This window comes from Panthera leo, chromosome E2 (genome assembly GCF_018350215.1).
Source record: "Panthera leo isolate Ple1 chromosome E2, P.leo_Ple1_pat1.1, whole genome shotgun sequence".
In the NCBI taxonomy this organism is placed as follows: domain Eukaryota; kingdom Metazoa; phylum Chordata; class Mammalia; order Carnivora; family Felidae; genus Panthera; species Panthera leo.
Window position 1 is genome coordinate 53,934,278 of NC_056693.1, and position 13,585 is coordinate 53,947,862.

General features: G+C 48.1%; 1 protein-coding gene across 1 annotated transcript in view; it reads right to left on the reverse strand.

The window, feature by feature from the left end:
- Positions 1-9,032: 9,032 nt before the first annotated feature.
- Positions 9,033-13,585, reverse strand: part of CDYL2 (chromodomain Y like 2) — a 164,871-nt gene continuing 160,318 nt past the window's right edge. The window contains exon 7 of the mRNA XM_042918468.1: positions 9,033-11,881. Within this exon, the coding sequence (XP_042774402.1) occupies positions 11,723-11,881 (159 nt within the window). The 3' untranslated portion in view covers positions 9,033-11,722. The remainder of the gene's footprint in view (positions 11,882-13,585) is intronic.

The following is a 13,585-nucleotide window of genomic DNA, read 5'->3' on the forward strand; positions in this document are numbered from 1 at the left end:
AGCGCGTGCACGTGTTTTCCTCTGCACACGGGGCCGAACCTGCAGACCCCAACCCTCCTCCGGTCACAGATCATTTTTAAAGCCCTTAATCCGGGAGGTGTTAAGTTACAACCCCCAAGTCACCATCTGGCTGGGGGATTTTCCATGTGGGAGGGGTCTCCTGGCACTTCTCGAATTACACAGCTTGGATGTCTTCTCTGATGACAGTCTCCCAGGGACCCTCTCTGCCTCCCAGGTGGCCCCTTCCTGCCCTCCCTCACTCTTCAGCCAGGTTTCCATTGCTTTTATGGGAAAGGGGAGAAGGTGAATGTCAGGGAATCAGCAGTTAGGGGACGCACCTGCTCCTCTCTTCCAGGCACCTTCTGCCTCCAGCTCACATAAGCCTCATGATAACCTGTAGTAGGAACTACGGTGTCCATTGTACAGATTAGGAAATCAAGACTGTGTCATACACTGAAACCAAATGAGAGATTTCAATCTCAAGATTGCGTGACTTCAAATCACGCTCTTTCCACTACGGCCTACGCATCTCTAACGTTCTGGTCTTTGATTTCGGCAGTTGCTTCTCAGCAAAATCTCCCCACGTTTCTTAGGAATTGACACGGTCCTGGAGGCGGAATTGTTGATTCATACACACAATGGCACTTCACACCCACCTGGCGCCCTCCCCAGCCTTGGGCAAGGTGGCAGTCATCCTATGAGAGAGCACCGAGTCCTCCTCCTCCCCTCCATCCTGAACCTCCCACAGTGGCTCTTGTCCCTGCTGTCCACTCTGTCACTGGGTGCCGGCCCTAGGCCAGCCACTCCAACGTGGTGCCCTGATTGGGCTCATCCCCTCCCGGATGCCGACTTCCCCGCTTGGCTCCGTGCCTGAAGGACACTCATTCACACCACAGCTTAGGAAGGCTCCCGGTCCATCTCTGGTCTGGTGCCGCCACGTCTGCATTTCCAGGAAAGGACCTGGAGGATGGAGAGGTACATGTCTCCCTGGACACCTCAGAACCCAGGGCTTCTGAGGGCTTCTGATGGGGCTGCTCTACGGAACCCTTGAGGCAAGGTGCGCCGGGTCTCACGCAGCTCCTATTTAATCCTTGCGACCACCCCAGGAAAGGCAGTGCGAGCCCCACGTGCAGATGGGGACACAGGGGCCAGCAAGGACCAGCAAAGGAGGAGGACATGCCAGGGTGTCAGAGCCAGGGAGCTTCTCTGGGGGCAACACTCCATTTGGCTACCATCAGAAACAAGTCCTCATGTGAGAAACCAGAAGGACTTGACCCATCCTGCCCAACTTTCTCCTGGGCCCGAGCCTGCATATACTCGCACCAGAACACATCTGCCCTGAGCTCCCTGACTGGCGTCCCCAGCCTCTGCCCACGGCAGTTGCCAGAATAAGTACCAATATGGCTACTATCGATTAAGCAGCAATGGTGGGCCAACAGTGGTCCTGAAGATATGGGAGGGGGTATTACGTAGGTATCTATCTATCTAGTCTCATATTTTTTTTTTTATCTATTTATTTTGAGAGAGAGAAAGACCACAGGAGGAGCAAAGAGAGAGGGAGATAGAATCCCAAGCAGGCTCCACGCTGCCAGCACAGAGTCCAACGCGGGGCTCGAACTCATGAACCACGAGATCATGACCTGAGCTGAAACCAAGAGTCTGTCGCTTAACCGACTGAGCCACCCAGGTGCCCCCCCAACCTCATATTTTAAATAAATCTAATACATACATAATCTCATGCATACACATAAAGCTCATTTCATCACTACAGAGTGGTTATGTACCAACAAATTTTCAGAACATTTTATATTTAGGTAAAATCTCATTTATGTATGTATATAAGCTCATTTATATCTTCCATATATTTATGTAAATCTTATATATGTAAAACATCACATATATGTAAATCACATTAAATCATTTGTGACTATCTGCCAGCTGTTCTAAAAATTATATATAATGATATTTGCATATAATTTCATTTATATAAATCTTATATATATAAAATCTTGCTTATATGTAAGAATCTCATTTAACCATTAGTGACTATATGTTATCAAGTACTTTAAATACTATGTATATAATTTCATTTATACATATACAAATCTCGTTATGCAAATCTGATATAATCATTAAAAAGGATATATGCCAACAACTGTTTTAAATATTATATATACAATCCAATTTTGTCATTTATATATTTTAATACATCTTATATATATAAAATCTCATATATAATACAAATATGTGTGTGTAAATGTCATTTAATCATTAAAAAAAAAAAATCCCCGTGAGGCAGACACAGGTGTGATCCCCAAAGACAGAGCAAGGTCAAACACCTGTGCATGTGACACCAGGTCTTGGCAGAGCTCCTGGTACCCCCCACTCAGACCTGCTCTCCCAAAGCCCAGAGCTCTACCTGCCTCAGTTAGGGGCAATTCCAGCTTTCAGCTGCTCATGTCCCCAGTCCCAGGTTCACCCTTGACTCCTCTCTCTCCCTGACTCCACAACCAGATCTTGGTCTGCCTTCAAAACAAGCTCGGGACCTCACTCCTTCTCAGCACCTCAAACGCCCCACCTCTGATTCAAGCCTTCATCACAGGCAGATGGACAATTGCAAGTCTCCTTCCGGCTTCCTTGCCCTCACCCCACTTTTGCCTATCGTCATAGGGCGAATCTGTTACATCACAAGTCGGTCCAGGCCACTCCCTTCCAGATCCTCCTGGGGCTCCCATCCTCACTTACGGGGTAAGTTGAGTCTTTACCACGACCCACAAGGCCCTACAGCATGTGCCTCCCACACTCAGCAACATGTTGAACTCACCACTTATAAGATCCTGAGTAGTTTCTAGGGGCAACACATCTAACATTTATTAAGAAGGGTTTTATAAGAATTTCTTTGGAAATTCCACCCACCATGGCACGCACACACCTGGAAAGTAAATGAGGAGGCCTCCCTTTTTGTCTGAAATCAAAGGGGAATGGGGCTTCAGAATGGGGTGCTTTTATATGCACCCCCTAAAACTTAGGGGATGCAGTGGATTGACATCCGACACATGTCTGTGAAATTCTGTGACAAGAGACCTAGGCTGACCAGCTACTCCACCAGTGAGGCAGTCGCTGATGTTCAGGAGTTAGCATCTGCTTGCATAGAAAGTGCCTGAGGTTTCCACGAGCCACATGTGACCCAGGCATGGCAAAGAGCTGCCTTGGGGATTGTCTTGCCCTCAAGGGGCCAAAAGACTTCATCTGGGAACCGGCTGTAGAACTAGATTCCTGGGGGGCTGGAGAGAGACTGAAGGCTGATCATATAGGGTTCATTCGGCAATTTTAAGAGACTGGCCACCATCAACTGAAGGAGGTTGTCCAGAAACCCATACAAGTTCCCTGAGAGAGTGAGTCAGGTATAAATACCTGTGAGGCCCACGGAACAAAAACCCCATCAGGCAACAGCACAGTTTGGTCCCTGTCACCTCTTCCCTGCTCTCCCCTAACACAACCAGTAAAGGCAGTGAGGCTCAGCTAAAGTGAAGCCTTAACCTTGAACAACATCGACAACCTTGATTCTTAAACGGAACATGGCCACTTTGTAATCAGCTATTTTTTTAATTCAAGAATAGTTGACATATGATATTTGATTAGTTTCGGGTGTATAACATAATGATTCAACAATTCGGTACATTACACAATTCTCACCACAATAAGTGTAGTAACTGTCACCACACAAAGTTATCACAATACTATTGATCACATTCCCTATGGTGTTCTTCTCATTCCTGTGAATTATCTCTTTTGTAACTGGAACTTTGTACCTCTTACTCTCCTTCCCCTATTTTGCCTATCCCTCCCGCCCCCGTAATTATTGAATTGAGACCGTGTTTGTGACTTTAGGGAACTGTGATTTACCAGAAAGTCCCCGCAGCCTGTTTGTGTTTTCATCTAGGATCAGGGGTATCCCACGAACCAGACTTAGAGGGGACGTGGGGAAAAGAAAGAAAGTTGCTTTGGGGGGTTACACTCCATTCCTGCTTATTCACTACACCGGTGAGTCGTTTAATTGACCACATGTGAGTCCCGGCCCCTCTCTGTTCTTTGTTTCCTCAGCTATTTGGTGAAAGGGTTTTTGAGCAGGAAGGTCCCATCAGAGTTCGGCTGTGAGAGGAAGCCAATGGCACAAGGTTTGTCTTATAGACGTCACACTCGGGACATCGAAAGGCCTCGTCCAGACTGCTGGAAAGACTAGAGGCAGTTAGAAGACAAGGGCTTTCCAGGCGTGATCTTGACCACTCAGGATGGAGTCAGGACCTTGCAGAAAGGGCAAAGAGGCACATAGAGCAACAACAAAGACAATGATGAGGACACCAAAAACAACGGAAAGAAAAAGGGCAGGATGGCCAGCTGAGGGAAGATCCTGGGCTCCAGCCAAGGCTGGCTGGCCCACGTGGACCGACAGATGGCCCGAGGGAAAAAGAGCGATCGGTGGTACACCATCTTCTCCGCTCTGAGGGCACTCACAATCGGACGGGAAGGCGTCCTCTCCATTACTGCATCGTGGAGAGTTTGAGGATCGTGGCAAGATGACCCACTTTTCCAACGTTCCTAGACCCCAAGCTCCTGTGTGACAGGGACTGAGTAATCCCTGCCTTCCGGCACCAATGTGGCACCCGAGACAGAGCAGGAGGCTCAACACTGCTGCTGGACAGACGGGCGGTTAGACCTTGACCTTGGGCGAATCCCTTTCCCAGGATCCCCTGTTGGCCAAGATCCCTGGAAAAACTCCTTCTTCCTCTCCCGCAGCCCCTGGGATGTCGCTGGGGCCAGGCCTTGGAGGCCTGGCACCCCCCCCCCCCCAGCGTGCATCTCATAAGAGCCACGTGGCGATGATCGAAGCAACAAGATCACGCGCATGGAAGGATTTTACATAATTCCACGGTGACAAAAATTGTCGCCAGCCACATATGGCGGCTAGGGTTGTGCAAGATCAAGCTCTATGGGGGTCGTCTTTGGTGAGGAGGCAGCCCTGTGCAAGTAACCTTCCACGCATACCAGGGAAGGGATGAATACTCCTATCAACCCCCCATGAAAGATAATCCCTCCCCCACCCCCATTCTACAGTCCTCTAGTGTCAAGCTATTGCTGCCCAGTAGCTACCAGCCTGGATCATTGAAGCCTCAAGCCGGGAACCCAGACACAACCTCGAAGTATCAGGGGTTTCAACCCCCTGGGAGCCCAGAAACTTCCCTGTTCAGAAACCACAGGTTTGTGAGTTTCATGCACACAAGCAAATGCTGACGAAGTTTCAACCTTTTTATTCAAAGCAGCTTCTCACAATGTATAAATACTGCATATTAGCACACATGAAAAATACAACTTCTAAGGCACCCAGAAATGTGTTCATACACGTTACAGGACCATTCACAAAGAGAGTGTACAATTTGCTCTAGACAGTCAGCATTTGATAAGTCAGAAGATTATTATCCCTCAGGACTGCACCCAGTCTCGGGAAATATTTACAACGCAGTGAGAAAGGGTCAGCTGTACCTGCTTTATAATTCTATGAAGTACTCATACTTACAAATATTCAGAACTAGTTAAAGACTCTCCCATGACAACCTGGCAAAATAAAACAAGTAGCCTAATTTGCAAAGGTCTCCTTGGATTTTGGTGTGTGTGCTACACCCATGATCAAATCCAAACACTCTTAGGGTGGGCTGGATAAGTTTTTGGTAGCCTGCTTCATTATCAGAAGTTTGGTAATAAGCCTTACCACTAGAATGTCCCTTCGTCAGTGTCGATCATTTCTCAACCAGTTAATGGATCGGTGATTTCATCATGAATGAGAAATGGGGCATCCCTTGGTGTGAGAATTGAGGGAAATTCTTCTCATGCCAAACAGGACATTGGAATGGGTCAATGAAGAACAAAAGGAGGTGGAAATTTAGCAACTGTGGGATGTTGCACAGTGTAGACACATTTTTTAAAACTCACACTGGAGGTTCCCATTCAGATGGAACAATCTACACTGGTCAGGTCATCTGGAAGAATGCCAGACCTCCACCTTCCATGATATGGATAAAGGCTGGGACTGCACAGCAGAAACACCCACCTGAGATAGCAAGTTTCAATCTGAGAAACTCATCTTCCAGAGCCTTCTCAAGGTGATAAATCCCTCTGCACGGCCAGCCAGGCTGGCGGAAGCGAGCAGCTTCTCTGTGCCATAAAGCACGCACACCTCTGTCTGGATGTGCCCACAGTCTACGAAACTCGGGTTTTGTTGGAATAATGGAATTCTTTGGTCCTTGGTTTTATGAAAGGCAATATTTTCACAATCCTGTCAATGTGGACATCAGCAAAATGACTTCCAGCTGGGACTCATGGCACAGGGACAAATTTAATACCAGATGGAACGTTCTACACCCTCCAGACTTCCCGGAGCCCCCTGAATGAGCTCCAGCGTCAGGCCAGGTGCTGGGCCAATGAGGCATGGTTAACCCAGGGAGACACCAGAGCTGAGGCTTAAGATCAGACGTCAGTTCTTCTGACTGCCTCACACACTGCAAACACTGGAAGCAAATCTCCACCCTGATGGTAGACTGTGTGAACGCTCACTAGAGCTAAACACAATAACTTGACTTCAGCCATACAACAGCTCTGGTCTCGAGTCACCTGTAAAGCCTTCGTAAGGAGAATCAGTTGGTAGCTACGGAAGTGCAGCCAACTGAAAGGAATCGTAAGTTTTTGCAAAAATTTAAGTCCAAATTCCAGACGGACTTAGGTCTCGGACACAGCAGATGCACCACCGATGAGCTCCGCGACTTCGACTCCATTAAAACGGCCCCTGGTGAAAGGACTCAGCTGATGTGATGTTCTTCATCTAGTTTGCCTTTGCCCTGCTAAACTCAGGTTTAGTATGGCTTAACACGCACAGTTCATCGATAAGACACTCAGGGCACATGGGAATGCTGATTACGTAACTGAAATTGACTTCAGATTGTCTACACAGTAAGACTCACATGTAAACTTTGTTAACACCTCTCAAGGAGTGCTGACCTCAGCCAGGCTGGATGGTTCCAGGTCAACCACAAGGGACCCGGGGTCAACCGCCAAGGTCAAGAGCAGGAAATGCCATTTGTTCAGAACAAATGATAGACCAGCAAGCCCTCCCTGTGACCATGTCTAAACCACGTGAATAGTACGAAGGTGGCTCCGGAAAACCTGTCCTCGGTCCATTCGTATGGTGAAAGATAAATCACCAAGGTGCCTATCTGGCCCCTGCTGCCATCAGCTCAACCAAACTCTTCGGATTAGCCATGACTTACAGACTGCACTGAGTCCATCAACATGGCTTACGTTGCTTGGAAGAAACAACCCGTATTACCCTTATTTTTATTTTTATTTTTTTTGCAACAAGCTTAAGGCTCTGTTCACAGACTCCATCAACTGCCACACAGTGAGACTTTACGGGGAGGTCCTAAACTACATATGTAGTTGCAAAGGTTGGCAAATTTACTGATCCTAATGGTAAGGCTTATCCACAAATTCAATACATTTTCAAATGATGCTTCAAACTCAACTGCTTTGAGAAAAAGAAGATTAAACCTGCTCTCTGACAACACGAGAGCAGTAGATTCTAATGAGAAAACGAAATGAAACCATTGGCAACAAACCAGTATGCTATTTTTTGAAAGAACAAGTGATATTAATGGAAAAGATTGCCTAAAACGCATATCCTAACTTATCACAGAAATATAAAAGTTTATATTCTGAAAATAGATACTGTATTAAAGTCTGTAAGCATTTCAACCAAAATTTGCAGAAATAACTGAGCAACACTTATCTACAACAAAAATATACATGCAAGACAACCCCCAAATGGTTTCCCTTAAATATCTACAAAGGCAAAGTGTAGATTTTTAAAGATTATACAAAACCATTTACAGAGAATAAAATAAAATACTTAAGAAATCTCATTTAGAGTCTTAAATACTGTGTATATTAGTGAGAGTGTCTAAACTAATATGTACAACAGATCTAAGTGTCTGAATCCAGAAACACAGAAGAGAAGCGATTCTGCATTTTAAATATTCACTTAGGAAGATTTGAAGACGTTTCTCTTTGTTTCTCTTAAAAAATTGTTTTCCACAGAAACTAGATTGGAAAACTGCATGAATGTGACTCAATTTCAAATTAAAAAAAGTTTACAAAATTTTCTAAACCAACAATTAATGGGAAACGCCATTCAGCATTCAGTCAAGGCTATTTTTAAACGTGGATATTTGGAGCTACAGTTGTACTGATCAGGGTCCATTTTGATGACTACTTTCCCATCCTCATACCGAACTTCATACGGAAAAAAAACCTATTGTCATGCTTCAGAGAGAACACTTCCTAGTTTAGTCTGCAGTGAACAAGAATAACATTTTAAATCAATTCTCTGCTGCCTTCTCAAAGCTACCCAATTTCATTCTTAGAGGGTAGTTCTTGACAGTTTTTGCCCACAGACATTACTTGAACGCAGGAAGGGGAATGTTGGGCACAAGGGCACTAGAGTGTGGTTTCTGAATGGTGGGGAGCTCTGACCAACTTGGCAAAGTTCTGCACAAAGTCCTCTTGGAACCGGAACTAAGTCTGGCAGTTCCACCACAAGACGCTGGGTGCTGACCACCAGGGGTTGGAGCAGAGAAGGGAAGGGAGTTCTAACGCATGGCTGACAGGATGGCAAAGAGTGGGTTGCCTAGAAGGTTCCTTGACTGAAGAAGTACTCTCAACTAACTTCCCACCCGTATCTGTTCTTCCAACCCCAAAGGTCATTCTGGGTTAGGTCTGCCAAGACCAGGCACAATTCCTCAGAGACCTGCCCTGGCTCTGGAAAGGGACAGACAGGGTGGTGTGGAGGTAAAACAGGGTTCAGAGAGGGGAGAAAGGGTGCTATGGGTGGAGAGAGGGCTCTGTGACCGAAGATAAGAAGTGAGAGCCCGAGCCCCCCCCCCCCCCCCCCCCCCCCCCCGCTCCATCTCGAGAAAGCTGTTAGGATAAACCCTGACACATCCACAGCTCTGGCATTTTCCATCCCAGGTCAAATTGCTAAAAGTTACCTCGATTTCATCTTCATAGTATCAAAACAACCATCCAGAAAGTGGAGAATTCAGCCATGCGGTCTACCCCACAGCAAACAGATTTAACCTACTTCTGCCCAATTGGTAGAACATCCTCCTCGAATAGACTGTATAGAAACAACCAAAACACAGACCGTCTTTTAAGACACCTCCTGTGGTACCCAGAACCGACAAACTGACGGCCAGGAAATCTACCTGAGTAACGGTTTCATATTCTTTCCTTATCATCAGAGATCTTTCAAACGTTCAGAAGTTTGGATCTGTGATATGTCCAAAGCTACAGGATTTCATGTTCTTTCAGCAGAGAGAGAGGTGGACATTGATCCAAAGGAACTTCCAAACATCCTCTGCCAACCCTAACAAGCATCCAGACACTGCTTCTATAGACAGAAACCCATCTGCCCCCAGAAAGTACACAGAAAGCACGGGGCTCTTTCTTCAGAGGATTTAGCAGTGGTGAAGAGATTATCCGCACAACACACGGGAACGATGTCTGTCCAGGGGCTTGGGGAAAGCATACATTTGGTTTCCCAGAGGAAGAGACAGACCCAAGTGGAGATGGGACAGCAGGCATCTGGGCAAAAGCGGCTGTTTCCCTAGAGTAATCCCTTATGGCCTAGGTCTGTGGTTCCTGCAGGATCCCACGGGGACCAAGCAGAGACAGGAGAAGAAGGGAGGGGAAGGCAAGAGGCTTCCTCTTCCCTGACCCTCCTGAGGTCATGGGCAACTCAAAAGGAGAGAGGCTGTCTATAGAGGGAACCATGGCCATTGTAAGGATCGCGTCCAGATGAACTCCACACGCACCATCTACAAGACCATGTCTCTAGCCATAGTGTAGACGCTCAACGTGTTCTTAAAACACAAAGCTCGGGGCCGTGAATCCCCTCCCATTGTATCTGCTCACCTTTAAAAGAGAAAGGGCCAGAAGGAGACAGGAAACTGTAGCAGGCCCTCCCTGTTTTCAACCTGCCTCCCCTTCCTCCACGGTGCCCGACACTCACGGTTCCACTCACTGTGTCCAACGAGGGCTGAGACAGGCGGGTGATCACAGAGGGAAAGAAAAGATGAGGCAAGCCGGGGGGCCTCTGAGAATACCCAGGGGTCGTCACGGACATGGAAAAATCCCACCATTCTGAGAATCTAACTGACCCACAGAAGGTTTAAGTCTCGCGCAGAACACCCTTCTATCCCGCACCAAACTCAAGGTCTTAACCACCTCTCTGTAGCTGATCCATGGACTTTGGGCCGATGGTCTAAATTCAGATGCTGGGGTCCCCATGCAGCCCAGGGACCCTGGGACAGGAGACCTCATCCCTGGTTATTTCTCCCTGATGTAAGTAAATGATTCAGACCCACCGACAGCTCAACAGAGTGGGAGCTGCTCCCCACCTCCCTGGACGGCCAGAACCAGACACTGCTGTCCACACGGAAGAAATGGACTCTGAAGTCTAAGCTCCATCGTTTGCCCCAAAGAAAAAAGACTCCCTCTAGACAACATGCAATCCCTAGGCAGGGCCGATCAGCTCTTCGGGACGTCACAAATTAGGGACTGGGTCTGTCTCAGTACCATTCAGGCTGGAGGCCCCTTTATCTCCTTCAAGGCAGCAGAGTGAAGAAAAAAACTCTCCCATAATTTCTCCCAACAACAAGTATGCAATTATTACAGCTGAGAACCATTTTACGTGACAAGGATCTGCAAAGCTATTCCTTCTACCCACAGGGATCCTTTCACTTACATCTCTCTGAATTTTAATTCTGCGTGGTTCATTGCTAGAATGCACCAAACGGCATGAACCTCGTATGGGATTTGGTCCAGGGCAGTATGAAAATAATATCTGTGTCGACAACAGATATCATAATACATAAACAAAAATAAATAAATTAAATAAGGTTGATTAAAGAAAAACAATTTTTCCTAGTAGTTCATGTTTTTGTAAAACTAGCTTTACATATAATACACATAAATTATCAGAATTTCCACTTACATTGTTTTAAAAATATATATTTAACAAAACATTCCTAAACGTACAACATCTGGGTTTGCAAATCGCTCAACTGGGTTTTAAGACCAAGCCCTAAAAGTCACACAGATTCGCATCAGAGAGAACAGTGAGGCTGGCTCTACACAACTGTTTTCGCTCATCGGTCTGGAAATTCCCTAAGATGGACCGTCCCCTGTCACCGGATCTGCACTTAACCGGAGAGAGCCATACAGCCAAGTCTCCAAAGCAGAGGCACTGTGTAGACGCAGCCTGAGTCAGAAGGAAGGGGGAGACCGGTCTTCCCCTTCCTGGACCAGGGTGGTGCATTTCGGCGAGTGGGGACCGACTGGCAGAGGCCTGGGAAGATATAGCCCTCGATAGCTCTCTAGCCAGTGGAAGGACGGGTGGGGGGAGGGCCTGGGGGAGGCCAAGTATGCTGAGTTTCCCATCTGTTATACAAAATCAAACCAATGCACAACAACCAAAGGACAGGAGGAAATGGACACGAGAGAGACACCTTGACGGACCCCTCAGCCAGCACACTCTGTGCTCCGATCTCCGAGGCACGGCGCAAAGCTGGAAGTCAGGTGCCCTCGAGCGTGGGGGCGAGTGGCCGGGGGCTCCTCAGACTTCGTAAATTTTGTCCTGCAGGTAGCTGAACAGGGAATCCAGGCCCTTGGAAGAACTCCAGAGCTGCTTGAGCATGAGGCATTCTTTCTCGTTCACGTCTTCGAGCACAGATTTCAGGAAGCTCCGAACGAGGCATTTCGACTCCTCCAACACCTGAAGGGAAACGCATGAGCCTCGTTAGCCGGCCCCGGGAACTCTGCTCCAGGAGAACGTACTTGGCCTATGAAGCACCAGCTAACCTTCCGACGCCCAAAGCCAGAAGAGACTGCCTCCTGTAGTCCGGAACTTCCCAGGCCTGTGACCCCAGCGATGCCAGGGATGGATTCCAGGCATGCCAAGATGTTGAGCCCTAGGCCCCTGGGATGGCCGGGGGTGGGGGGACCCGTGTTACCCCCGACCGCAAGAGCTTTGTCCTTTCCCCGAGGGTCTGACACAAACTCAGTATCATTCTGTACAGGCAGCATGAAAAAGATTGGGAGACACCCGACTTCACCTCCCCGTGCTTCTCTGTCACCTGTGAAACAGCAACAATGACACCTGACTTAAGGATGGCTGGAACCACAGAGTAAGATAACGAACGGACACGGACGGCTGTCAAAGTATCCATCGGCCCAATATCAGTGGCGATCGTGGCAATAATCAATAACAATTTGCAGCAATTGCAGCGAAGGATGAGAACAGCGATGACAGATCGTAATAATGCCACAGTACTACAGTAGCAACAATAATGGTAATTAATGTTAGTAATGTGGTGGTGAGAAGGGGAATGGTGGTGACGATGCCGTGGTGTTAGGACAGTGATGTCCGAGGACAGCAACGAGAGCAGTGACGTTGGTACGAGTGGTAATAATGGTAATGATCCTCATCAGAGTGATGAGTGACAACGACCCGACAAGGACAACGACCAGATCAGAGTAATAACAACAAGGCCACCACAATCACTACTGACCAACAGGCTGCATGAGAAGTACTCTCCCTGCTTTCTCTCATTTCTTCCTCACGATAACTCCATGAACAGGTAGTATTTTTGTCACCACATGACGGATAAAGGAAGTCCAGGTGCCCGGGGCTGCGTGACAGACGTGGCCTGCAGTCACCTGGCTGACCCGGACGGACCGCTGCCTCGCTTGGGCACAGCCGCCGTGGGGCCATCAGGCCCCAGGCATCCTTGCACCGGCCGCGACCATCCTGTGCTGATGTCAAGGTTTCGCCTCATGCTCTCCCAAGGTGCTTTCAAATAGAAAAGGCAAGACGGGAGCTCCCTTGCTCAAGCCGGCCGGCAGGGAGCTGGGGTCTTCCTCCTCGGCCTGGGCTGGAGGCCGCCTCCTGCCTCACAGGTGTTTCCTTGCAGAACACTGTCTCCCAGGCCGTAGGGCAGATTCCTTTCTCAGGCAGCTCACCCCAAAGCTCCTGATTTCAGGACTATTGACAGGAGACATTTCCTTGCAGTATTTCTTCAACAGCTTGTTCCCCTGAGTACGTCCACTGCCCAAAGGCCAGACTTCTTGCGGAGGTTGGGGCGGGGCGGGGGAGGGGGGACCTTGAGGCCTTTGTCCTACCTTCCTTTTCAGCTTCAGTGTCCCTCCAACACCCCGTGTACCTGCATAGACTGCTATGAGCCGCTGCCTAAACCCCGCAGGAGTTTTCGGACTCCTGTGACCTCACTCACACCACTTCCTCTGCTGAGAATTTCTACACGCGTCTCCGGGTAGCTGATCCTAGAGGTCATCGGCTTTTTTCTGCCCGGGAATTCCCGAGACATGGGATTGTCTGTGCTCAAGTCAGGAAGGGTCCCCGGCAAAGTGGGATGAGCTGGTCACCGCAGTTATCAGGAAAATTAAAAGAGAATCCACAGAA